Source organism: Histomonas meleagridis, assembly GCF_020186115.1.
Source record: "Histomonas meleagridis strain 2922-C6/04-10x chromosome Unknown contig_104, whole genome shotgun sequence".
Taxonomy (NCBI): Eukaryota; Parabasalia; order Tritrichomonadida; family Dientamoebidae; genus Histomonas; species Histomonas meleagridis.
Genome location: NW_027150750.1, coordinates 131,027 through 157,621, shown reverse-complemented (window position 1 = coordinate 157,621; position 26,595 = coordinate 131,027). Strand labels below are relative to the sequence as shown.

General features: G+C 31.7%; 14 protein-coding genes across 14 annotated transcripts; 9 read left to right on the top strand and 5 right to left on the bottom strand.

The window, feature by feature from the left end:
• Positions 1-6,249: 6,249 nt before the first annotated feature.
• On the top strand, positions 6,250-7,842 carry GO595_000527 (T-complex protein 1 subunit zeta 1; the record flags this gene model as incomplete). Its single annotated transcript, XM_067918487.1, has 1 exon — positions 6,250-7,842. One exon carries the CDS (start codon positions 6,250-6,252, stop codon positions 7,840-7,842), a length of 1,593 nt encoding a protein of 530 aa, XP_067779307.1.
• A 534-nt stretch (positions 7,843-8,376) lies between these two features.
• Positions 8,377-9,408, top strand: GO595_000526 (CAMK family protein kinase; the record flags this gene model as incomplete). The annotated part of the gene is made up of 1 exon (XM_067918476.1): positions 8,377-9,408. One exon carries the CDS (start codon positions 8,377-8,379, stop codon positions 9,406-9,408), a length of 1,032 nt encoding a protein of 343 aa, XP_067779306.1.
• A 260-nt stretch (positions 9,409-9,668) lies between these two features.
• GO595_000525 (uncharacterized protein) lies at positions 9,669-10,337 on the bottom strand (the record flags this gene model as incomplete). Its single annotated transcript, XM_067918466.1, has 1 exon — positions 9,669-10,337. One exon carries the CDS (start codon positions 10,335-10,337, stop codon positions 9,669-9,671), a length of 669 nt encoding a protein of 222 aa, XP_067779305.1.
• A 932-nt stretch (positions 10,338-11,269) lies between these two features.
• Positions 11,270-12,892, bottom strand: GO595_000524 (Transcription initiation factor TFIID subunit 5; the record flags this gene model as incomplete). Its single annotated transcript, XM_067918455.1, has 1 exon — positions 11,270-12,892. One exon carries the CDS (start codon positions 12,890-12,892, stop codon positions 11,270-11,272), a length of 1,623 nt encoding a protein of 540 aa, XP_067779304.1.
• A 101-nt stretch (positions 12,893-12,993) lies between these two features.
• GO595_000523 (uncharacterized protein) lies at positions 12,994-13,704 on the bottom strand (the record flags this gene model as incomplete). Its single annotated transcript, XM_067918444.1, has 1 exon — positions 12,994-13,704. The coding sequence occupies one exon, from the start codon at positions 13,702-13,704 to the stop codon at positions 12,994-12,996; it is 711 nt and encodes a 236-aa protein (XP_067779303.1).
• A 75-nt stretch (positions 13,705-13,779) lies between these two features.
• Positions 13,780-14,130, top strand: GO595_000522 (Thioredoxin family protein; the record flags this gene model as incomplete). The annotated part of the gene is made up of 1 exon (XM_067918433.1): positions 13,780-14,130. The coding sequence occupies one exon, from the start codon at positions 13,780-13,782 to the stop codon at positions 14,128-14,130; it is 351 nt and encodes a 116-aa protein (XP_067779302.1).
• Positions 14,131-14,171: 41 nt separating this feature from the next.
• Positions 14,172-14,498, bottom strand: GO595_000521 (uncharacterized protein; the record flags this gene model as incomplete). Its single annotated transcript, XM_067918422.1, has 1 exon — positions 14,172-14,498. The coding sequence occupies one exon, from the start codon at positions 14,496-14,498 to the stop codon at positions 14,172-14,174; it is 327 nt and encodes a 108-aa protein (XP_067779301.1).
• Positions 14,499-14,572: 74 nt separating this feature from the next.
• On the top strand, positions 14,573-15,223 carry GO595_000520 (N-alpha-acetyltransferase 40; the record flags this gene model as incomplete). Its single annotated transcript, XM_067918411.1, has 1 exon — positions 14,573-15,223. One exon carries the CDS (start codon positions 14,573-14,575, stop codon positions 15,221-15,223), a length of 651 nt encoding a protein of 216 aa, XP_067779300.1.
• A 255-nt stretch (positions 15,224-15,478) lies between these two features.
• On the bottom strand, positions 15,479-17,554 carry GO595_000519 (cardiolipin synthetase (plasmid); the record flags this gene model as incomplete). The annotated part of the gene is made up of 1 exon (XM_067918399.1): positions 15,479-17,554. One exon carries the CDS (start codon positions 17,552-17,554, stop codon positions 15,479-15,481), a length of 2,076 nt encoding a protein of 691 aa, XP_067779299.1.
• A 997-nt stretch (positions 17,555-18,551) lies between these two features.
• Positions 18,552-20,129, top strand: GO595_000518 (uncharacterized protein; the record flags this gene model as incomplete). Its single annotated transcript, XM_067918388.1, has 1 exon — positions 18,552-20,129. The coding sequence occupies one exon, from the start codon at positions 18,552-18,554 to the stop codon at positions 20,127-20,129; it is 1,578 nt and encodes a 525-aa protein (XP_067779298.1).
• A 231-nt stretch (positions 20,130-20,360) lies between these two features.
• Positions 20,361-21,302, top strand: GO595_000517 (DUF1394-domain-containing protein; the record flags this gene model as incomplete). The annotated part of the gene is made up of 1 exon (XM_067918377.1): positions 20,361-21,302. The coding sequence occupies one exon, from the start codon at positions 20,361-20,363 to the stop codon at positions 21,300-21,302; it is 942 nt and encodes a 313-aa protein (XP_067779297.1).
• A 478-nt stretch (positions 21,303-21,780) lies between these two features.
• Positions 21,781-22,239, top strand: GO595_000516 (translationally controlled tumor-associated; the record flags this gene model as incomplete). The annotated part of the gene is made up of 1 exon (XM_067918366.1): positions 21,781-22,239. One exon carries the CDS (start codon positions 21,781-21,783, stop codon positions 22,237-22,239), a length of 459 nt encoding a protein of 152 aa, XP_067779296.1.
• Positions 22,240-22,667: 428 nt separating this feature from the next.
• GO595_000515 (PHD-finger family protein) lies at positions 22,668-24,431 on the top strand (the record flags this gene model as incomplete). Its single annotated transcript, XM_067918355.1, has 1 exon — positions 22,668-24,431. One exon carries the CDS (start codon positions 22,668-22,670, stop codon positions 24,429-24,431), a length of 1,764 nt encoding a protein of 587 aa, XP_067779295.1.
• Positions 24,432-25,318: 887 nt separating this feature from the next.
• Positions 25,319-26,281, top strand: GO595_000514 (exodeoxyribonuclease III; the record flags this gene model as incomplete). Its single annotated transcript, XM_067918344.1, has 1 exon — positions 25,319-26,281. The coding sequence occupies one exon, from the start codon at positions 25,319-25,321 to the stop codon at positions 26,279-26,281; it is 963 nt and encodes a 320-aa protein (XP_067779294.1).
• Positions 26,282-26,595: the final 314 nt, after the last annotated feature.

Genomic DNA, 26,595 nt, shown 5'->3' with positions numbered 1-26,595 from the left:
AAAAGTTCTTTGAATTTTGATGAAAACAAATTTTGAAGATTTAGCAAAATTAAAAAGTCGGATAACAGATGAAATAAGACCCATAAGCTTGAAATATTTATAATTAAAAAAAGTTCAAATTCATTTTTATTTTATAATTTGTATATATAATGTAATTATTCTATCGGAATCATAAAATTCTATGAAGCATTTATTGTACACAATGTGTTAAATAATATCACGATTTTTAAAAAAAAATTTAAAATTTGATGAGTTAAATAAATATAATTAATTTCAATTATTTAAAAAAAATACCTTTTTACACATTATTCATTTTAAAATGGGTTTTAAATGTGCTTTTATTAAAATATAATAAAATATTATACTTATGACAAATTGATTTTGAAAAACGACAAGATGAAGTGAAAAAGGTATAAGATATTGAATTCATTTGATATCAAATTTGTTCCATTAAATAACCATTTTGTACTAACAAAAATTTTATATATAACTATCGAAACAAAATTATGTTTTATGAATTATTAATGAAAATATTCATATTAATGCCTTTCGTCAAATTGCTTAAAAAACTTTTTATATATTTGATATATTTAAAAATCATTCTGTAAAAAATTTTGTATTTTTTTTGAAAGATTATGACATTAAAATAAAACGCAGATATAGAATTGACTTCTGAACGGATTGTTTCGATATTTTTATTATTAGCACATAAAGGTTTAAATAATAATGAATGTGATGTAACAGCTGAAAATGGTCGACATTAACAGAAGAAGAAAATTTGGAAATTATTCAAATTTTACTAAATGATAATTGAATCGAAGTAAATTTATGTTATGATGATGGAATCAATTTTGTACTAATTGGTCACCTTTACACATGTAGAAGTGAATTTAATCGAAGTTGTCAAGTTACTACTAACGAAAGAATCAATTATTACAAAAATTAAATATAAAATTCATATGATGTTTTTGGAGTTTATTCATCGTTTTTAAAACTACACCTTTGGAAATTGCGAACAAACAGAATTTAGTTAAGATTGTAAAGTTATTTCATAAATATGGGTCAAAATCCAACAGCACCCTTTAATAAATATAATACCCAAACACCAAAAGTATATGAATGGTTTAGAAGGTTTAGTATGCATTGTTTTGGTACGGATTCTATAGAATATTATATAATGTTAAGATCTGCCTATTTTTTCTTTTGCAATGACAATTTTTATAAAAAAGTTAATATTTATATCATTGCTGGTTTCAATCGAGATGTTGGGTATATAACAAAACCTGAAGCAGCTTCAATCATCTTAGGGATTATTCGAAATGCAAAATCATCAAGTGATGCAAAGAACAAAGTCCAAATCGTGTTATCAGCGATGCGTGTTCAAATAGATGATTCAACATATTTATCGCCAATTGTTGATTCTGAACTTTATTATAGTATATTTAATAGCAATGAAATAAAAGGAACAGGATTTACACCTGAACCAATTAATTTTACAAGTCCAGAAGTTACAAGTCTTCGTATGAGACAAGCTTCTGAAGTACCAACATATGTATGTCATTCACTCACCACAGCAAAAAATAATTTTTAATCATGGTTTTTTTGATCGTTTAAATACCCCAGAAAATTTACGTAATTTTTCAGAAAGTTTCAATAAAATCCGAGCACTTGATATTAAATTTGATCACCCAGTTACACCTAAGAATTATAAAGAGCAAACAATATTTACAGCAGTTGAAAATTCTCAAACTGATATAATTGAATATTTGATATATAATATGCCCTTGGTATTAGAATTAAAAGATAACGGAAAAAGCTTATTACATATAGCTGCCCAAAGCTCAAGCATACAAGTTATTGAGCTTCTTATTAAAAAATATAGGGCAAATCTTTCATGTTATGATTCTAATGGACTCCTTCCATTTCATTTAATTGAGAAAAGCTATGATTTTCATGTATTTATTGAAAATGGGTAAGATATACAAGTTCCTACTAAAGACGGAAGAACAATATTAGATATTTTTTCAAAGAATTACAAACCTGAAATGATAAAAAAAATTATTGAAAATAATTTTAATATATTTATTCCAAATTCAAAAGGAGTTTATTGGATGCAAGATGTAATTCATAATAAATATTATGGGAATACTAATCCAAAATATGTAAAATTTCATATTTTAGTACGGACATCACTTAAAAATGCCAATAATTATCCTTGCAAAGATAATCCAATTTATCAAGAAATTTTATCCAGAAAATCTGATACTGAAGATTTAATAGATTTATATAACTCAGTTAATAATAATAATATTGAACGAGTTAAAATGTTAGCAGGATTTGGTGTTAAATTATATTTGAAAAGAAAAGATATAAACAGTACTAATTTAGTATATTGTACACTAAATAATTATAGAGAAATTTTTATTAGTACAAAATGGTTATTTAATGGAACAAATTTGATATCAAATGAATTCATCAAGTTGAAAAACAAATTCAATATCTTATCAAAAAATGACACTTTTCACCAGAAAAAGCCGTTTATTTTTGATCTGCAGAAGTAATAATATTTTTCATTAAAAATTGAGTAATTTCATTTATAATACATTTACATATTTGGCGTGGTGAAGCTTGTATCAAAGTTTAGTTAGATCTTGAGAATAATTTCATAATTTTGAAGAAAAAAGAAAATTAAAATTTTGTATTAGGTAGAACTTGTATCTTAACTGAGATATGCAAAGTTGGAGAGATTAAATCTGAACCTACTACGAGTTAGACACATAAATCATCATGATTTGTCACTTTCTAAGTTGGTGTTAAATTTCATCGGTTTTGACATTTTGACCTCATTATAACTATAACCATTTTAGAACATCTCAATCCCATTTATAATGTCAAATTATATTATAAATAATGAAGAAATTAAAAGTCAATCTATCTACATCGAAATGCTTTCTAACCTTGAGCAAATCATTTTTGGTTTAACAAAAGAAAATTTTGATTTTTCCATTGATCAAACAAAGAAATTATTTGATTTAAATTAACCATATTCATTTAATTTAATTATTAGTGAATTAATTTATTCTGCATTCTATTCAAGAAAAGATATAAATGATTTGTATTTAAATTATTTAGAAACAATTCAGATAAAAGAAGAAGAAATTAATCAAAACACTCCTAAAATTGTTAAAATATTCTGTAATTATATAAGTAATATTAATACACAAGAATCATATTATTTGATTTGTAAAATGATTGAACGAAATTTAATTGATTCAAATATTACTAAAAACATTTATACAAATTATTTTGCACATTATAAAACAGAAAGTAAAAACATAGTAAAATATGGTGATCCTTTTGAAAAAAATTTTAGAAAAAACTACGAAGAACTATCAAAGGATAATTGGGAACTTCATAAACAATATATTAAAGAAGGAGTTAATCGGAAAGAAATTGCACAAATAATTCGAAATGATGAAATCGAAAAACTTCAAGAAATATCATCAGAAACAAATTTTGATTTTAACCAAATAATTGAACCATCACTTTATGAAATATGTTCATTTGTTAATCAAAGAAATGTTACATTAATTGATTATGCAGCATTTTTTGGATCAATTAAATGCTTTAAATATTTACTTATGAATGGTGCAAATGTAGAAAACACAGGTAAATATGCAGTTGCAGGTGGGAATGAAGAAATCATTCATTTATGTGAACAAAATCATTCATCTTTTGAGGATACTCTTGAAACAGCGATTATGTTCCATAAAAATAATATTTTTAAATACATTTATGAGAATAAAATTAAAGAAAATCAAGATCAATATTCATCTAGCTATGATTCATATTCTGATGATTTTTATGATGATTATAAAGAATCTGAAAACTCTTTCTTCGAAAATTTGGGAGTGAAATGCATTTTATACAATAATTATGAAATTTTAATATTTTTACAAAAAGAAGGAATGCATATTAATAATGCAATTATTAATAAAACTGTAGAAATTGGAAATATATATCTTTTCAAACATTTCCTCAAAGACATTCAAATTCCAAATGATATTTTATCTTTCTCCTCAGTTTTAGGAAATATTGAACTATTTAAATTTATTTTGGGGCAAAAAGGAATTAATGTTAATGCAGGAGATATCTCTTTATTTTATTTGATACTTATTTTAAAAATTTAATATTTCAAAATAATATTTGGAATTTATATAAATTATTTAAAACAGCACTTATGATTGCTTCTGAAAAAGGTCATACAGAAATAGTTAAATTACTTCTTGAACAAGAAGGAATTGATATTAATGCCAAAAATATACATTTATTTTATTTAAAATTTATTTAAATAATTTTTTATTTCAAAATAATATTTGGAAATTATTTAAATTATTTAATACAGCACTTATTTGGGCATCTTCAAAAGGTCATATAGAAATAGTTAAATTACTTCTTGAACAAGAAGGAATTGATATTAATAATAAAAATATTTATTTGTTTTATTTAAAATTTATTTTAATAATTTGATATTTCAAAATAACTAGAGCACAGGGAAAACCTTGTCTTTGCACGAAAAAGTTAGAATAAACTATTCATTTATATTTTCTGTTAAAAATGTGGGATTCAAAATATTCTATGAGTTGATTCAAAAATATTTTTTATTGATGAAGCAAAAAAACCCTCGATGTCAACTTTCTCCCGCAAAAAACCCAGACGAATTAAAGCTACTAGATATTAAAGATGTTGGCTTAAATGGTTGTGACATTATCGACAGTGAAGATTTTAAAAATGCTAAATTACGTGAACAAATTTGGATTATTAGTAAAGAAATTGAAGATAATCCCAAGAAATTTACGATTGTTGGGAACATATTTAACACTGATCCATCATTAGTCAGAAGACATTACCTAAAATATCAAAAGGACCAAAAGCAAATTCATGGAGACAATCAACAGTACACTATCAAGTAATAAAATCTTTTATGGCTGCAGGAATGAAACCTTTAGTGGAAAACAATATGCATATAGATACATGTATCAAATTGATATGAGTCTTGCAACAAAAATAAAATTGGGAATCATTTAATCAAGTATTATTGAATGATCAATATATGAGAAGAAGAACGAACCTTAATCAATAAATAATAGAATTGATTATTTTAAAATAAATTGATATGTGGGAATAAAATTTATTCTGAATACGAAAACTAGGTTTGAAAATTAATTTAAAAACTCATTACAAAATAATAACTCGAACATCGGAGGATAATACAGAGCTACCCACCCTCGCCCATCTCTTCCCAAACAATTAGGTTACACCTAAACAATTAATATTTATTTAATGAATTAGACAGGGTTTTTCCCAAGACTCTACATATTGTGTAAGTTTGTCGGCAAATTGGGGTGGTTTGGGTATGAAACGACATACAGCTGTTGAATAGGATACATAGGGTAAATTGCATTGATATGATAATCATTACTATAGATATAGTACTTAATAATTTATTGTTTGGTGAATACTTAATTTAAAATAAGTATTGATACATCTCCTTTTGAACTTGTTTCATGCAGATAAATTTGAATGAGCCAACACTTTGTGAAAGATATTCATTTATTAAATTCTTTATTGAACAAAAGGGAATTCTAATGGGCATCAATATTACAAGTAATTATTTTTTCTAACAAAATTTTAAGTGGTTCTTTTAAGATCTGAAAATAATCTGTTCTTCAGTGGTCAATAAAAATCATTATTTGAAGAAAAATGAACTTGAATCCAATAATTTAACACATTTCTTGAAATAATGTTCATATGAATTTTGTTAGGATATTTTTGCTTCAATTAATATCGTTGATATACTGATCTCGTACAGAGTTATCACCTATTGAATATTCATTCTACAAAACACTTTCAACAAAGGATCTGGTAAAATAATTATTCCCAACATGTAAGAGAAATAAATTTTGATAATATTAATTTTTACCAGTATAAATATTCTTTTATAATGTGTTTTCAAAATTCATATAAGAACAAAGTTACAACAGCAAATTAGCCGAGATTATTAATGAACACAGTTTTAGCCAATAAAATCAAAAAGAATTTTGATACAAATATTTTTGGATATGCCACAAATGAAAGATTTTTCTCTTTGTTCAAGCAAAATTTTGGGTCTTGTTAAGCATTGAAAAAGTAAGATGTTAAATGAAAAGTGAACATCATAAACGGTCTCTTCGGCCACTTTACTGAACAATGGCAGCTGTTTCCCAGCTTAACCAACAAGCTGAACTCTACAGACGTGATCAAGCACTGACCATGAACTTAAACGCTTCTCACAGCTTAGCAGATATACTGAAAACTAATCTTGGTCCAGCAGGCACATTAAAGATGCTTGTTGGCGGTGCAGGTGATATCCAACTTACAAAAGATGGCAATGTTCTTCTCAAGAACCTCACCATCATCCACCCAACAGCTATGCTTATAGCACGAGCAGCTGTTGCCCAAGATGATAATACTGGTGATGGTACTACATCCACTATAGTTTTAATTGATGGTATTCTTAAGAACTGTGAGCGTCGTCTTGCCGAAGGTGTTCATCCACGTGTATTAACAAATGGTCTTGAAGAAGCTCGTGAAGAAGCATTACGATTCCTTGATTCATTCAAAACTAAAATTGACCAAAACAATCGTGATGTTCTTCTTGAAGTTGCTCGCACCTCGATTGGCACCAAACTTCCACAAGATTTAGTTAATCAATTAGCGGAGATTGTTACTGACGCTGTCTTAACAATCAAACCAGAGAAAGGACCGGCCGATCTTCTTATGGTTGAGCAACTTTCCATGCTTACCAAATTAGCAAATGATACACAATTAGTCAAAGGCTTAGTATTAGATCATGGACTTCGTCATCCATTAATGAAGCGCAACCTTCACAACTGTTATATCTTAGCGCTTAATGTCTCACTAGAATTTGAAAATACCGAAGTTAACACATCTCTTAATGCAACCAACGCGGTCAATCGCGAAAAGCTTGTCAAAGCCGAGCGTTCATTTGTAGACAAGAAGGTTCAAGCCATCATTGACTTAAAGAATGAGGTATGCAAGAATGGCGAAGATTTCCTTGTCATTAACATGAAAGGCATCGACCCACCTTCATTAGAAATGTTTTACAGAGCCGGAATTTCCGCATTACGTCGTGCCAAACGTCGCAATATGGAACGATTACATGAAGCATGTGGCACCATCGAAACAAACAGTGTCGAGAACCTCACCAAGGACTGCCTTGGATGGGCCGGGCATGTCTGGGAGACTATTTTAGGCGAAGATCATTTTACATTTGTTGAAGATCTGAAGAATCCAAAGTCCGTTTCCATCTTAATCAAAGGCCCGAACAGCCACACCATCAAACAAATGCAGGACGCAATCCGTGACGGACTTCGAGCTGTCAACAATGCGATCGCAGATGAGGCAGTCATTGTCGGAGCCGGTGCATTCGAAGCGGCACTCTCCGCGCACTTGCACGAGTACAAGAAGAACGTCGACGGAAAGAAGAGGCTCGGCGTCGAAGCATTCGCTGAGGCTGTTCTTGAAATCCCTCGTGTCATCGCGCACAACGCAGGACACGACGCTGTCGATGTAATAGTTGCGCTACAAAACGCAGCAGACAAAAAACAAATCGTCGGAATCGATATCGATAATGGTGAAATGATGGACCCGAAGACGAAAGGAATTTGGGACAATTACTGCGTGAAGAAGAATCAAATACAATCGGCTCCTCTTGTCGCAACACAATTACTTTTGGTGGATGAGGTTTTAAAGGCTGGAAAATCAATGAATAAGCAATAAACAATGAAATGAATTCACTTAAATCAAAATGAAAATGTGTAAAACAATGACCGTAAAATGTATAACTTATGCATGACGAATTGAAAAAATATGGAGTCTTATGCGGAATGCCTATTTCACTCGCTCCTAACAATGAAATAACATACCCTCGGAATTCGCAAGTAGAAAAACAAGTTACACTAATTTCATCTCCAATGCCAATTAAAAAATCAACACCAATCCGAAATACAAAACCGAATGAACCCATGTTTCGTGAAATTACTGCTTCTGAATTTCAATCTCTTCCTCGAAGTTACTCATTTTGATTAAATATTTTAATATTATAACACAACTAATGCATAAAAAGCAGCGCTGCTTAATTAGTAAATAACATAAAAGGGAAATGATTTTTATATATAAAGGAACAATAAAAAAGAAAATTTCCGAATAATTATATATGAAATGAAATATTTTGTTTAGATCAACCGATTAATCGTTTGGCGAAAATAAGTGAAATGATTTTAACGTATTTTATTACGGGAACGAAATTCGGAAATGGGCTGCTGTTCTTCATGGTTAGATGATATAGACATTGAAACAAAGGATACCAAAAAAAATAACGAACTTCTTTATCAAGAAATTTTGGTTCAAGGATCAACTCCAAATGTTGAAACAGATCTCGAAAATTCATGTGTCCTTGAATATAAATTCCTAAAAGAAATTGGAAAAGGAGCAATGAGTCATGTTTACGTAGTAGAAAATCAAAATACAAAAGATCATTTCGCTGCTAAGGTTTATAATACACCTCAATTATACAGACAATCTTTTGGAGAAGAACCGTTATATATGGCAATCAACAGACAAATTGATGTTCTATCCAAAGTTCCACATAGGTATATTCTCTCAATAATTGAAGTTATTGATATGCCAAATTCTTATATAATAATCATGCCGTATGCACAAAATGGAACACTTCAATCACAAATTATAAACAAAACAATATCATATGAATCAATTCTTATTTGTTTCCATCAAGTTGCAGAAGCACTTAGAGTACTTCATGCAAACAACATTGTCCATCGCGATGTAAAACCAGATAACATATTAAGCTTTACTGAAGAGTATTTTGTTATTTCAGATTTATCAGATTCTTATGAACTCCAATCTGCAGATCAGATGCTTTGTGACACAAAAGGTTCTCCAGCATTCCTCTCACCAGAGGAGTGCAGTGGAAACCCTTTTTACCCAAAACAAACAGATGTATGGTCATATGGAGTTTCATTATATTTTGCAATCTTTGGTTATTTACCATTTAACCTACAGAAAGCGCAGGGAATAACACTTGCAAACACAATTATCATAGTCACACAATTATTAGAAAAGGAAGAACTTGAGTTTGGAGATGATGTTCAGCTTGATCCTTCTTTGAAGCTTCTTTTGGAAGGAACACTCAATAAGGATCCATCGAAAAGGCCAACATTCGAAGAAATAGTGAAATATGAATGTTTCAAAGATGCATGGGCAATAGACAAAGCAAATATATTACAAGAGCGTTTACTAGAGGAAGAAGAAGAAAATAACACATAGTAATAATAAGAAATATTGTTTGTATAATTAACGAAAATTTAACCAGAATTTACAAGTTTTATGTTGCGGATCGTTTTCCTCACAAATATCCGATCATTCTTCTGAAAATTTGAATACATGACGATAAATGAGTTGATGCGACGGTTTTTATGGCCATAGGGAAATACGTTTAGATAAAATTTTCCCTCAATTTTTGTTAGGAAACTTTACTAATGTGGAATTTTACTTAAAACAATTTTGGAAAAGAATGAATGTTAATATCAAGCTAAAACACTTATCTTTTCTTCATTTTGTACAAGCTTTGATGTTTGAATTATTGGACTGATTTTTCGTTTGGGAAGCGATACAACTTTGGCATTGTCTTTGCACTTGAGAGCGTTGTGTAGTTTCTTTGATCTTGTCTTGAGACCATCGAGTTCTCTTTGAATTTTCAATATGTTTAATGAAAAATCGCTACACTTTGAACAGCATTCCTCGATTTTGACGTAGAGCTCTGGGTTTTTGGCAACCTTTTGTAGCTCTTTTGAGAGTTCGTGGATTAATTGGTGATAACTTGTTCGAGTTTGGAACTCTCTGAGACATACTTCTTCAAGGTGCTCTATGCTTGCTGACCTTGCTTTAAATTCTGCGTTGATCTTTTTTTCTGTTGAAACTCTTTTCTTTGATAAGTCAAATAAATTTTCTCTTAATGATGATTGAAGTTCCTTTTCTTCCTTATATGATTTCGTACATGTATCAATCTGGGTGTTCTTTAACTTGTTTAGGATGTGATAAGAAACCTTTGCATCAATTACACTATTGAGCAAATTATAAGATGAAATAAGTTTTTTTTTCCTTGTTCCAAGGTCTGTGATTGATTTTTTCAATCCTTCTTGCTTTTGACGTAACTTTAAGATTTGCTGACAGAGTTCTTGCCTTTTGTTGGACATTAAACAAAATGAATAAATTCAAATCGGACAAAAAGAAATTGTGTAAAACCGTCAAAAAACGAATGGTTTTCAATGCTCGTTCCCAACGATAACGTTTTTAAAGACGTTTGTAACATAAAGTGAAAAGTTATGGAAATTGAGAGGATTCCATCCAATTTTGGTAAACGTTTTGGGGGCTATGAATTTCCGGACCGTTTCTTTCAATCGAATTGACACTCAAAATTTGAATCAGTTATTATTTGAAATGACATTATTCAAATTTTTCTGGGAAATTTTTGTTACTTTTTAACCAACGTTGGTAAATTTTATAAAATGTAAACTTTAGAAATTGGCTATTTTAATGATGTAACGGTCGTCACGGATGGTTTGGATAAAGTTAATTCACAACCAGCAGATCCACTTGAACCAAATATTTTACTCACAGTATATAAACCGCAAGGATTAGGTCATCCATTAGCACGCAAATTAGAAGAGCAACAAAGGATATGATACTAATGAAGAGAAAAACCTTGCAAGGTATACCATACATTATCGAATGACATGATGTTTTGTTGGACCAAATATTAACGAGAAATTACAAAAGTTACTTCTGTCTGATGCTTATCAAAAATAGAATCCAGCACTTTTCATCAAATAATTTGAAAGCAATTGCTTTCAAAAAGTGAGGGTGATACTGTTGAAAAATTTTAATAAGAACAAACTTTTTCTGTGAATTTTTTGGTTTTCAAAAGTGACAGTACCTAAACTCTTTGAAGAGAAACTAAATTCATTGATATATAGAAACAAATTAAATGTTTTTCTTGCTATCTATGGCAAAAGCACAAAAATTCTTTTGTGGTTTGAAAAAAAAATTCATTCATATTTATTTTAAAAAACATTCAAAACATATAAACAATGTTAACTAACAAAACTAACTGAAGGCACTACTTCTGCTATTGTTTGTTGCATCCAACCAATCTGATTTCATCTCCATCTAAACCAGTCATACAAGCTATTCTTATTCTATCGATTCTAACGGACGCCACTTGAGCACCATAAGTTTCGTGCGTTTCCCAAAACCAGAAGTTCCCTGTTTTATCATAGCAAACAACAAGTTTATCATTGGCCACAAAAACCGCATCAACAATTGAATGATCTGACGGTTTGATCGTCTTGACGGTTTTGCCACTTCCTATGTCCAAAACCGTTAAGTTCCCCCTTGAAGAAGTCGACATTACCCATTTTCCTGAGTGGGAGAATCTTAAAGAAGTAGGGGTCTTACCAGCAGCCTTGAATAATCTTACGCAGCAGCCCAATGTTATACTCCAAATTCGAATTGTACCATCCATCGAAGTTGAAGCGATATATTCTGAATTTGGATGAATCAAAACCGAAACTATTCCCGCGGAATGGCCAATTAATAGCCTTTGAGGCTGTCTTCTTGATGTTGCATATAGATATATTTCACCATTGAGTGTCCCAACAACAAATTGATGTGGGATCTTTGGTGCAAATGCTGTTGAAGTTGGGCATGATAATGTTTCTTTGTATTCACAGAACCTATCAAAATTTTTTAGATTTGAAATACGAACATTTCCTATTATATCACAGCTAAGTAACCACTCTCCACAATCACTTATTGCTAATGATGAAACAGCCTCAGTATGACACCTTAATTTTATCATTTCTCCGCATTTGCAATAAAATAATTCCGAACCCACAGAGTATGCAAACGAAGGAGAACTTTTATCTAACGCAACGCACTCAACATGTTTTGGCGCGTTGAGGCATGTAATTGTTGGTAATAATGGAGCAATAAATTTTGGTCTCGAAATAATCAGTGTTGGAATGTCACGTGTCATCCTAAACGCAGCACATAAGTGTGGATTTGTGCTGGCGCGTGAGAAACTGATTTCTTCGAAAAAATTCGGAGTGAAATTTGGATTTTGTCCCCACAGCTCAGGGTTTCGATTGGAAGAAACTTTTGACCTCTCACATACAGAAGAATTTGTTTCGGAGTCGAAATGTAAGAAAGGTTTGAGAAGATGTGAAATTGCGGGAGCTGTGGATTCATCAATAAAAGAGTCTAAATTTTTGTAAAAAGTTGCCCCAAAGGAACAATTCATTGGTTCCATTATATTTTCGAAGATAGTTGTACTTGAATCTGTCATTTCAATATTTATATTCGAAAGTTGACGAAGTGTATCCTCACTGAGTGTGGTGTAATGAGACTGGCGTTGAATAAAAAGAGTGGCTCTTTCGTTCTTGTCTGAATATAAAATTTCAAGAAATGCGTATATAAATATTCGATTAATGAGGGTTTGTAAATCATTAAGATTTTCTTGCTTTGATGCCTCTGCAATAATTTTAAACCCATGTTCAATATGATCTGATGAAAGAGCTTTAAGTAGTTCTGGTCTTTGAACATTTTCTAAGTATAACTCAAATGCATAACGATTAATTGAACAACTGGAAGGAAGATGAGTTCTATCATGTGGAAATCCTAAATTTGCTGTGAATTCTATGGCTTTTGATTTTTCTCTTTGTGTTGTACTTGTTGGCCGAAGTAGAGTCATAGGATCAGCAATTTAACAGTTACTGTTAAATATTTCAATGAAGAGAACCCACTTTTTGCATTGTTTACATTCAAAATGAAATCTTGATATATAAAAGTTTATTAATCATACAATGTTGTGAGTTGGTTAATTTTTTTCTTCCTACATCCAGGCGAATCTTTATCACAATTTCCACAACAGGACCATGCATTCCCACCAAGAGCATCACAATAAGAATATGTTCCATCATGGTATCTCTGTATTATATCTGATTTACGAATGATTTTCTTAGATCCATTTGATATCTTTGGTTTGTGAACAACAAATTGTGGTGGTGGCTGTGCAGCAGGAATTCCATTTTCTTTGATCTTCTTAGCATATTGTTTTTGCCTTTTGACAAGACAAGGTGATTGCACCAATGGTTGTGATTTTTTAATTGTGTTTTCCTTGGACTTTAATGTAAAATTTTGAAATTGTTTAGCTTCTCTTTTTTTATCAATAGTTGTTGCAGCATCCCAAGGAAGAGATGGATCATAAAAATCTCTTCTGAAATCAGGATCATTTTCATTTTTTGTAGAAACATAAATTGTATGTGGATTATAAGGTTCTTTCATATGAGAAACATGAACATCTCCATTCCACGGAATTTTTGATACTCCATCAACTTGTGGCTGTAATGTTAACAATACATCTCTTCTTGCAATAGCTGCTTTTAATGGCATATCTTCTCTGCTAAAAGCCATTTCATCTGGAGCAAATGTTAATTTTACACCAACAGAGCCTGGTTTAAATTTTTTATTATAAGAAATATATTCTCTTTTTCCTTCCTCCATTTATAAAAACACGTTATTTCTTATTATAAAAAAAACGGTCAAAACGAACGTTAATGATCAAAGGAATTATTTGAAATGGTTGAAACACCCAGCAACCTCATTATTTTTAGCGGTAAGCTTGAAGATCTGAATAGGCAAATAGCAGAAGCTAATTGTCTTGTTGTTGTAGATTTCTTTGCAACATGGTGTCCACCATGTAACCGGTTGGGCGATCATTTACCAGCTCTTGCTGCAGAAAACCCAAAGACACTGTTTGTGAAAATAAATGTTGATGAGCACCGTGATTTAACAACTCATTTTGGTATTAACTCTATTCCTCATGTTAAATTTTTTAAAGCAGATCAAGGCTCACAAATCCAAGAATTAGCATCGATCACCGGTGTTGACATTCAACAAATGAAAAGTAAATTACAACAATTTGGCTGAATTAATAAAATTTATTTCAATATTTAAACCACAAATAGCTTTCACTCTGGTTTTTTAATGGCATCTGTTGGAACAAATGGCTTAGTAAATTCATCTTTTGGAACATAAAATATATTTTCAAGTGTTACTGTTTTATCAGCAGAAGAAATTACTGTTGCATTTTGCGTTTCTTGGTCTAATGCAAAGAAGAGGTTTGTTTCGATGGTATCTGTTATTTTACCTTTAAGTTTGTTTCCATCGATAGTAACATATATATTAGATGGTGAAACTGAATCAATTGAAATGTTCTCGAATTCTTTCAAGTGAGCAGGTATAACACCCACAACATCTATTATTGTTTCTTCTGTAATTATTTCTTCTTCTTCCATCTTTCACGTCGGCCGTTATTAATTAAAACCGTTTATCAAATAAACGTTCGTTTTGGTGGTCTTGTTAAATCTTAATGTCTACAAGCAAAGCCAAGGCACGAAAGGAAGAACGTAGAAAAGAAACAGAAATGTTAAATCGAAAACGTCAACAAATCAAAGAATGTGAGCAAATAGAAGATTTATTAACACTTGTTCCAATGTTCAAAAATTTTAACAAAAACGGACTCAGTGCAGAAATTGTTGCTTTTAACAAATTTCCAGAAGGAATTTTAGATTGGGCGCTTAAGCTTATTGAGACAAATATGAAAACAATATATGAAAATACATGGGGATGGAATCCAGATTCAAAAGAAGGTGAACTTATACATGAATCGGCAAGGTTCCTTATTGCCTTTTCTAACAAAGAACCTATTGGCTTTATTCATTTTCGCTTTGAACTTGAAAATGGAGAATCATCTTCTTTTATATACGACATCCAAATTGAACCAAAGTACTTTAGAAAAGGACTTGGTAGGTTCCTCTTACAAGCTGTTGAACTTATCACCTTGAAACAAAAACTTGATTGTGTTATGTTATCAATATTTAAGGAAAATGTCATTGGCCGCTCATTCTTCAGCTCTATGAAGTATGTTCAACACAAAACATCGCCAACAGTATATGATCCTGAGAATGCCCATGAATATGATCATGAAATTCTTTATAAGTCACTTGTAAAGAAAAATTGATTAAACATATAATAATTGCCAAACAAAAATTTTATTTGAGTAAAAACAACTTATTTACTTGAATTATAATTTTTTATGTAAAATTAATAATTTACCATTAGTGACCATTATTAATAATTAATTTCATTAATTCGAATAAAATATTAAACAAAAATTTTAAATTACAAATATGGATATCATTTCTTTGATATAATTTTCACACTCAAAAAAAATTAAACCAAAAAGTTCACTTTATCTTATTTTATTGGATAAATATTATTTTCGCCAATTGGTGTTTGATTTTGCATTATCTACTCCCCATGAGCTTGATCCGTTGAAGTTGCCCCAATTGGAGCTGTTCCAGTCGCCACTACTATTGCTGTCCCAGCCGACCGATTCTTCGGTATTGCCGCTGGCCCAGAATTCGCCCGTGGACCCGCCCCATGATGAATCTCCCCATCCAGCGCTGGAGCTTTGCGCGCCCCACCCACTTTCTGCGGAAGCGCTTCCGCTCCAGGTCGGCACTTCAAACGTGCCGTTCCAACCCCCAGACTTCGTCCCATTATTTGCGTCTGACGTCGGCTTATCTTCTGTGAGTATGTTCTGGTTGTTTGTATCTGCTGTTGGAATCGAAGATATCTGTTCGCTTGCAGCTTGCGTGTGCGCTTCTTCTCGATTTTCGGTCGTTGGAGCGTCGTTTGCGTTTGCTGTTGTTGCAGACGCTTCTGGATCCTTCATTGCGGCTGCCTGAGCTGAATCAAGTTTGATTTCATTTGCTTGTGGTAATGATGATATGTTTTCTGTTATTGGCATTGCTCCAGTCTCTTTCTTTGTGGAATCAAATTTGATTTCATTTGTTTGTGTGAATGATGAGGTAATTTCTGTTGCTGGTTTTGTTTCAGTATTTGCTTTAGTTTCATTTGCTTGAGTGAAAAATATATTATTTTCTGTCACTGGTTTGGTTTCAGCATTTGATTTAGTTTCTTTTGCTTGAGTGAATAATATATTATTTTCTGTCACTGGTTTGGTTTCTGCATTTGCTTTAGTTTCATTTGCTTGAGTGAATAATGAAGTAATTTCTGTCGCTGGTTTGGTTTCTGCATTTGATTTAGTTTCATTTGCTTGAGTGAATAATGAAGTAATTTCTGTCACTGGTTTGGTTTCAGCATTTGATTTAGTTTCTTTTGCTTGAGTGAATAATATATTATTTTCTGTCACTGGTTTGGTTTCTGCATTTGATTTAGTTTCATTTGCTTGAGTGAATAATGAAGTAATTTCTGTCACTGGTTTGGTTTCTGCATTTGATTTAGTTTCATTTGCTTGAGTGAAAAATATATTATTTTCTGTCGCTGGTTTGGTTTCTGCATTTGATTTAGTTTCATTTGCTTGAGTGAATAATGAAGTAATTTCTGTCACTGGTTTGGTTTCTGCATTTGATTTAGTTTCTTTTGCTTGAGTGAATAATATATTATTTTCTGTCACTGGTTTGGTTTCAACATTTGCTTTAGTTTCATTTGCTTGAGTGAATAATATATTATTTTCTGTCACTGGTTTGGTTTCAACATTTGCTTTAGTTTCATTTGCTTGAGTGAAAAATATATTATTTTCTGTCACTGGTTTGGTTTCAAGCTCTTTCTTTGTCGAGTTATCTTTAGTTTCTTTGCTAGCTTCAGGAGTTGGGAATGAAAAGAAAGATGGCTTAGGCTGCGCTTCTTGTTTGTTTTCTGTTTGTGCACTGCTATTGGCGGCGGAATCTGCTTTTGGTTGGAGTGAAGTAAATGAATTCAAATTTGTTGCACCATTTAATGCGCCGAAGAAACTTGTGGAAGCAGTGGCTGGCTTTTCGTCAGTTGGTTTGTTCAGCCCAAATTGCAAATTTGGCTGAAGTGGTAAATCTAATTTAGAAATTTGGGATGATGCGTTTGATGGTTCTTCTTTGGTTTGTTGATTTTCGTCTGAACCTAAGGTTTGTGTATTAGATGAAAAAGTTTTTGGAAATGAATTAACAAATGGCATGCCTTTAGTATTTTCTTTGGCTTCTATTTGATCTTTCATTTTCTGTGTTAAGCTTTTTTCGCTTTTTCCTGTTCTCATTTTTCTTCCATTCTTTTCAATCGGAATTCTTTTAATTGGTGTATCTTCTCCAATTGCTACATCTGATAATTTTGAACTTGTGTCAATAGTTTGGATTGCAATGTCACACCTTGGTGTATTATTCTTTAATTGTAGTCGAATGGGATCAATAAAGTAGTTTCTTGATGTATTTCGATAATCTGATATAGGAACTACTTTTTTTGGGCTTGGCGCCTCACCAGAAAACCATCCAAAAAGCTTCTTGATAAAGGCGCTCATTTCAAAAAATTTGGCCGAATTTCGATTTCTTCAACTTTATTCACAAACTTCGTTAGAATACGTTAACAATTTATTACTTACAGTTTTTTATAAACTTTTAAAATAAAACGGTTTCGTTGTTGATCAATAATTCCATGTTAAACACATCTAAAAAACAACTATATTCAATTAACTAATTCAATTTATTGATACAGAGTAATAAAGTTTGGATGAATACATTTTATGCAACAATTCAAATAATAATTTCCTATAAAAATGAATAATTTATTGGATAATTAACTAATTGAAATAGAAATAATAGTGAATGGATTACACATCATGTTATTTGGTAAAAGTATTTGTTTTTTCTTGATATTTTTAAATGCTTGATATCCCTATCGAGAAAAAAATTTCGGCTCCTTTATAAACATCTGAATATATGACCAAAAAATATTCAATTTTTGAATTCTACCCGAAATTTCCCCACAATTATTCGCTTTCGACACATGTGTCAAAAATAATAAAAATTTATCTTTGTTATTATCAAATAATAGGCTCAAAACTGTTCGATGAATAATGTAAGACATCACACAAAACACAAAAATTATATTTCTCAAATTTACAAAAAATATTGATATATTAACTCATGATAATTCATAATAATAATTTTCATCAAACATTAAAAAAAAATTGTTTGCTATTTTGCTATGCAGTACATGCTGATATCTCTTTATGTTTGTCTGATTTTTCTTCAAGAAACGCTAGTGTTGTCACTTTTCGAGAATTTTCGAGTCAAGTCAACTGTCACTTTTGGAAAAGAGTTTGGAGAATGTCAAGATACAAGCGTTATGCAACTGTTATTAATTTCACGTTCCACACTTTGAAACTCGAAAAACAACACAAAGAGCCATTTCAAATTGAATGGAAAAGGCATGGATCTGTAGGATATACCGAAAAATCATTTGCAAATGATGAAAAAGAAGTTGTTTTTGAAAAACACTTTCGTTGTAAGGTAACAATGTATGCAACGTCATCAGGTTCAGTTCGTCCAAAAATAATTAATTTTACGGTGTTTATCTTCAAATCCGGGAAAAAGAAAATTTTTGGTAAATTTGAAGTAGATGTTAGTCAATTCTATAATACAACAGGTCCAAAAATGATTAATGTTCAAATTCAAACGCCACATTCAGGAAAAAATGATGCAACAATGACTTTTTCATCATCATCAAATCAGACCGGTCTTGCAGGTAGTGGCACTAACACAGATGATAACCTCACTTCAATGTCTGAAGCCATCCAACTTACTACAGATGTTCAAGATGATTGGGATGTCAGTGATATAGTTTCACCAGATGACAAAGAAAAAATCAACAAGTTCTTCCAACAAAGACATCAAGAGCGTGAAGAAAAGCGAAATGATTTAGCACAATTTACTCGGTCCCATCCATCTCGTCAATCATCTCGAAACCGTCTTAAGCATGCAAGCGTTAACATTGCACAAGATCATGTTGCAGCTGGTGGCAGATTAAGTGCATTTTTATCACAAAAATCAAAAGCATCCCCAAAACCTATAGATCCCATTCAAAGCGAACCCAAGCAAGAAGAGACCGATCCGCTCCCACATGCCATTAACTTAATCACGTCCATTCTCTCCAAAACATGGGAAGAATCCCCTCTCAACTTTTCGTCCACCCCGAAATCGGTTTCGGCGGTTATTTCGGTTTTCACTCATGTGAACTTTTTCGAGCCAACTGCTTTTGATGATGAAAAATACTTCCAACTCATTACCCACTTTAATACTTTGTATAAGGAATCAGTCCTTGTTAAGGATTGGACTCTTCTAGAACAATTTTTAGTTTCTCTTAATATTCTATCGTGTATTCAAACTGATCTTAGACTTGATCAGGATAGAGTTAAGACTTTTGTTGGATTCTTTTCTCCGACTGTATCCAGTAACTTTGACGTTTACATCAATTCCATTACTCCACAATTTATTGATATTAGAAGTGGCATTATTAGCCTGTCTTCTGATGTGGAAACACTAGCTAAAGGCTTTGTTGATAAGGTTAAAGAAGTATCAAATGGAATTACTGCCTCATCGAAGATTATTGAACTTATCATATCTCAACTCAAATGCGTTGTTGATGCTAAACTTGTTGAATCTTTAGTACAGACTCCTTCCAGGTGCCTATTTAGTAATGCTGTTCAGTGGAATACATTATTAACAATTCTTGAAAGCGATTATCAAACACCACTTCCATTATTCCGAGAAGCTGTGTCCGTTTTAATGATGGCTACGACACTTTGCGCTTCTCCGGAGTCGAAGGCTGACATTTGTAAACAACTTAATCCGGCCACAGTCCTCAAAATAATGGAATTGCAAAAGCCGGACGAGATGATGCCCATAGAAAACGATGTTAATGAGTTCTGTAAGTATTTTGGGCTCGAACCTAATGCTGAGTTTAAGCCAATTTCAATTACATATCAAGGAAATTTTGATGACCTCCTCCAAAGTATGCCAAACGAATGGATACAGAATAGCTTCCCGAAGGAGATACTAGATGAGTTCCCATTCATGAATACATTTTTCGCATGAGAATTTGTAAAGCGATTGGTTGTTGTTATTTTTGATACAATAGTTTTTGGATTTGCGCTATTATGTTTTAATGAGTAATTAAGGGTTTAACTTGTTTTTATAACTTTTTTGAGGCGTAATTTATCTCAAAAAATATAAAATTTTATATCTATCAAAAAGCCGCAATTTTGAATGTGCACTTAAAATATTCAAAGGGATCGAACCTCAAAAAGTTTTTCCAAACTATCAGCTATGGGAGGGCTGTTTTCCTTGTCAAAGAACTCCTTACCAAATATTTATATTAATTTGGAAAAGGCACTACCAAAAGGTGATAATGAAAGGGAAGTTTTTAATGATTTTATGAAAAATATATCTGATCCTTCTGCATCAATCTTTTCTAGATTCTCAAATTATAAGGACGGGAAATTATTAATTGCAAACTCCCTTACAAACCCAACCCCTGAAAATAAAGAAACTGCATGGGAAACAGTTTATCCAAATATTTTACTACAAATGGAAGTTTATTCTTTTGCTAAAACTGTGACAGAAAAATTCACAAATTTAATCCATTTGGTATTAAAACTCATTAGCGAAGGAACAACTGACGTTTTCGAAAAATCACCTGCAATTACTCGATGTTTTGCAGAATGTTTTGATATAATCCTCAGGTTTGACGAAATAAAATTAACCTTACCAGGTCTCCTTAATGATTTAGCCTTTTTTAGAAGAAATGCAGCTTCTCATAATTTCAATTCAAAATTAGAAGATGTTATAAATAACTCAAATTACTCAACAATATTCTGGGCAGCTCAATCGCCAATGCTTAATGATGTTATTGAAGCTCTTCGTTCAAAATATAAATCTGGTTCTCATGATTTTGAGATGCTTCTCAAGCTTTTAGGATCTGTTGCTGACATTTGTACCTCAATTGCAATGAATGAAAGTTCTCCTGACGCGGAAAGAGCAAAAATTTTGTGTTTACGTTGCGTTGTAGGATCAACATTAATAATTGATCATTTGAACCCAGAAGGTGCTTTCCTACAAAATTCGTTCTTTCATGTCAGAGAAGGTATGGAATTTCTAGTTGGTTACACTCCTCGTCAAACAGGATTAATAAGCACAATTATGTATTCATCAAAACATTTAAATGATCCAGATGCAGATCCGAAAATCAAGCAACTACTTCAGATTTAATATGTAAAAGGCAAACGTGCGAATTTTATGTTTTTATTTTTTTTAGAGTCTTTTTCTAATCAAACACTTTCGGTTACCGATCAAATCATCTGACTTTACACTGGTAGAGACAATTTTCAACAAATGAGAAAATTTATCTTTACGACTTCATATATGAGTTGTTTGTCCATTGTATAAAAGATTTTTCATCTTTTGTTATTTTAAAATTGAATGTTTTAAGTAATAATGATCACTTAAAATTTCCAATTTTTTTATAGTTCACAAATAGAAAATCTTTATTTAATGAAAATTACTATGTTTTGTAGCAATACAGCTTTTAACAGCAAACAACAGCGTGTGTGAACTAACAAAGAATAACTTTTTCAGAAGAAAAGATTTTAGCACTTTTGTGTCCGACCAAAACCCATAGCACTTTTTATGCACAAAAAGTTGAACTTCACATTGAAATTTTGAATGCTGAGGTCCTTCACTTTGTAGAATGAGGCTCTACGAATCTCCAGTGAATCATGACGAAATGATCAATGATGCTTATCCATCAAAACCAAATGAAGAAGCTGGATGCTTAGTTTTTGAATCCCGTTACATCGACAAGCTTGCTGATGAAGAAGATCCAAACTCAAAATACCAAGTCATTGATATCGTAGAAAACTTCAACCTTCAACCATATGACATGAAGAAGGCCGCATTCATGGGTTGGGCCAAACAATTCATGCCAATGCGTAAGAAGCAACTTGAACAATCAAACCCAGGAGCTGTTGATACATTCATGGCTAATGCCAAGAAGTTTGTATCATTCATTGCCAAGCACTTCGCAGATTTCGAAGTTTACATGGGTCAATCTGGTGATCCTGATGACTACTTAATGTTTGCCAGAGAAGAGGATGGAAAGATGGTTTTCTACTTCCTTGAATTGGCATGTGACAACTTCAAATGCTAAATTCGTTGGCCTAGAATCTTTTTTCTTTTTGAATTTTTTGCTTAAATCTTAAGCTTTTGAAATTCGACGGTTTTCTTTTCAATTTTATTTCACTTTTTTGAAAATGAAACGTAAATGGAAATTAATTCCTTCACTTCCTTTGATTAACTTAACATTTTGGAATATTTTGATAATAATAATTTTCGCTATATTTTTAGCTGTTAAATATATGAGTTTTGTATCATTTTATTCATTTATTAAAAAGATATTTTCGAAAATTTTTCTGATTTTCATTAGATTTTTGAATCAATTTTTCGGTTAAATCGCTCAATTCAGTAACAGATCTAATGAACAGATATGTCCCGCCCAACTTTAATCCTCTAATGCCCCAAGCTAACATAAGACAGATGTTTCCTCAACAAATAAATCCGCAGTTGAATATGATCAATATGAACAATTCCTACTCACATCAAACAAATTATTATCCATTTCCTCCAATCCCGAATATTCAACGTCATACGAACCCATCTATAACATACCCTCAGGTTTCTCAAAACATTCATATTTTACCTGTTCCAACAACAATCTCTATTCCATTCCAAGTTAAACATGAAAAACCAGTGCATCAAGTAAAAAAGCCAGTACGAACATTTCCTATACCTGAGATCAAAAATAACAAAGCCATATTGACAGAGATGAATCCTCCAAAACCATGTTATTTCAAAGACACTGAAACCGGTGAATATGGTATTCGTTGTGTCTGTGGGGAAACCCATGCGGAAGGATATCTTATTCAATGCGAATTTTGTGAATTTTGGCTTCATGGAATATGTGTAAATGTTGCCCGTTTATCGCCCAATGAACCATATCTTTGTCCATTTTGTCGTGGCCAAAAGATATGTTGTAAATGTAACAAGAATAATGATTATACTGAGCCATTAATTCAATGTTCTATCTGTAAAATGTGGGTTCATAAGCGATGTGAAGACATAGATTACGGCATTATTCCCAAACCATTTATTTGTTCTTTTTGCGGAGGTGACATTAATACACGAACGATACCAGATGTCAAATTTGATGATTCATATCCCGACCACATTCATACCATACCCACTGACTTTGATCGCCATGAGTTTCTCTCCAATATTCCCGAAGGTTCTCTTAAGGCAGAACTTGAGCATGATTTAAATCGCCAAGAAATCTCATTCAAGACAACTATCACGAAATATTTTCATCTTTTTGCACCATTTCTATTTAATCGTCCACGGCAATTCTGGAAAGTCTTTATTGATTCCTTAAGTACTTTAACTGGTTGTGATAAGCAAATGATATTATCTGGCTTAGAACATTTAACAATGAAATTGTTATACACTGACAAAGAATACGAAGTCAGTCATATTGATTCATATCATAGTGAGTCCACCACTGAGTTTTTCGAGAATTCGACGATGACAATTCTCGATGAAGAGCCGCAACCTGCCGAACTCTATGTCGGCGAAGATGGACATTTACACACCAAAAAGCCATTAGATGACGGGTCATTTATTATCTTTTTGCCTGGGTTCTTGTTGCACACTGACGAAGTTGAAGCAGATGATGGAATTCCACTTTCATGTTTCACTATCACAAACATTGATATTGTTATAGATTTAAATGGTTATAACTTCCCTTATATACATAACATTCGTCGCTCGTTCCACTTCAACGCGATCATTAAATTGGTGCGTTTGAACGGCGAAGCGAAAGCTGCAATATACGCAACGAGAATGAAAGGGCCGTTGTCTGAAGAAAAGAACAGAAGAGGACCAGCGATATATGAAGATGGGGAAATAATACTTCCGTTTGATGGCGAGTTACCATTCGAAGTGAAGAAATTGGATTGGAAAGATAAGAAGCCGAAAGTTTCGAATAATGTCAATAGTAATAATCCGCAAAATGTTAATGCGAATAATAGTAATAACGTGCAAAATACGCAAAGAATAATAAATAAGCAAAAGAAAAAAGGGAGAAAACAACAAAAGAAAAAGGAGAAAATACAAAAAAATAATTTCCCAGAAATGGAAATGTCGTTGCTGAACACTTTCGATGAGGCGGTGCCGCCGCTGCCATTCATACTGCTGCCTGATGATGACGCCGTGAATAGATATAGAATGCAGCAGGAAGTGAAGCAAAGATCGAGAAGTGCGGGCGGAAAATACGTGTACTCTGATTAGTGAGTGGCGCTCTTGTATTTGTTTTTGATTAAAAAATCGTGTCGAATGTTGTTGACTTATTTGAAATGTAAATTCGTTTGGAGTTATTCTTCAATTTAATATTTTGTTGTAAATATTATAATGAAGCAAATATAGAAACAGTGTTCATGGAGAAAAAATTTATTACTGTGCATTTAATAAATTTAGATTGAAATCCAAAATTTTTCAAATAATCATATGATGTTCCTACTAACTAGAAAAGTTAATTTAACATTTTCTGTATAAACTTCTTAGATGCAATTATACATGTACTGGTAGATTTATATTATGATTCTGTGTCTATTCATATGAATTAAAAATAAAATACATAAATCCCAACTGTTTTGATATAAATTTCTTCGTTCAAGATGTAATTTAGCAACAAGATATCCCAAATATGTTGCTATATTTAATGCAGTGTCAAATATTTCAAAGAATTCTCCTTGGGGAGTGCACAAATATTAACAGAATATTTTTAAATAAAGTACAAATTTTATTAAATAATTTCTTTTTAACATTTATTTATAATAATAATAATACTTCATTTTCTTATATCTTTGATTACACTTGCATATTATAGTTATTCCAATTGCTACTATCTTTCTATTACGAATTACAGTCAAAGGTTGTAAATACAACTTATTTCAGTGAGGTTTTCTACAATATTAAGTTATACATATAAAAGTATACAAATCTAGGAAATTCATAATAAATAGGTTTTGAAATATGGTTTTATATATAACTATTGCTTTTTTACTGAAAATGTTTCGTTTCACTCCGAGGAAGCTGCATGACGGTTTATTTTTGTTGAAAGTATTGAAACATAGAAATATTTCAGTAGTTTACTTGTTCGAGTGAAGTCAATTAAAATGGAAGAAGCAAAGGAAAATCCGCAACAACAGACGGAAACTCAACCAAAAGACACTGCCGAAAATAAGGCACTTCCGAAAGATGTTTTAAAAATCATGACATTTAATGTTGCTTCTCTTCGTGCATCATGGCAACATGGTCTTCCTTTTTATGTAAAAAATGCTCAACCTGACATCCTCTGTATTCAAGAAACTAAAATGCATTCAAAAGCCAAACCACCAGTTGAAGATTTCAAACTTGAAGGTTATCATGGATATTTTAATCACGCAGAAAGAAAAGGATATTCTGGCACAGCCATTTACACTAAGTATAAACCTATTTCCATTGAACCGAGTTCAGGTATTACGGATCCTAATGGTCGTTGCATAACAGCTGAATTTACCAATTTCTATCTTGTTAATAGTTATGTTGTTAATGCTGGGGCACAACTTGAAAATTTACAGTACAAGATCAACACATTTAATCCACAAATTGAAACGCATATCGAAAATCTCAGAAAGAAGAAAATGGTCATTTGGACTGGAGACCTTAATGTAGCACATGAGGATATCGACATTTGGACGCCTGAAGGTCACGAAAAAGTTGCTGGCTTTACGAAAGAGGAAAGAGATTGGTTCCACAGTTTTTTAGGCAAAGGTTATGTTGATATCTTTCGAAAGTTATATCCTACAAAACAACAGTTTACATTTTTCAACTACAGAGGTTTTGCAAGGGCAAAGAACCATGGATGGAGAATTGATTACTTTGTTATTAATCGTGATAGCATAAAAGATGGAATGATCATAGATTGTACAATCGATAGTACAGTTGATTTCAGTGATCATTTGCCTGTGAACTTGCTCTTGAACAAGGACATGATCATAGATGAAAAAAAAGATCAGAAAGTGAAAAGTGCCGGTATTACTGTACTCGAAACAAAGAAAACACAACAAATATCAAATTTCTTCCAAATATCAAAATAAAAAGTATATAATGTTTTAGAAAACTTCCGAAATATTACGTTAATAAAACTTTATTCATGTGAATAATTTAATTTTTCGCAAATATACATATTAATATTATACCATAACACTGAAATAGCCAAATCAAGTAGTTCACAATAAAACAAAATTCAAGGAAATGTTTCAAAAAAAAATGATATATTTCAATTAAATGAAGAAAAATCAAACTAATACATATTAATTACATGGGCTCATAGACAAATAGAAACAACTGTTTTAACAGTCCATATGTTTATTTATATTCTGATTTCTGTTATAACAAAACATCAGCGGAT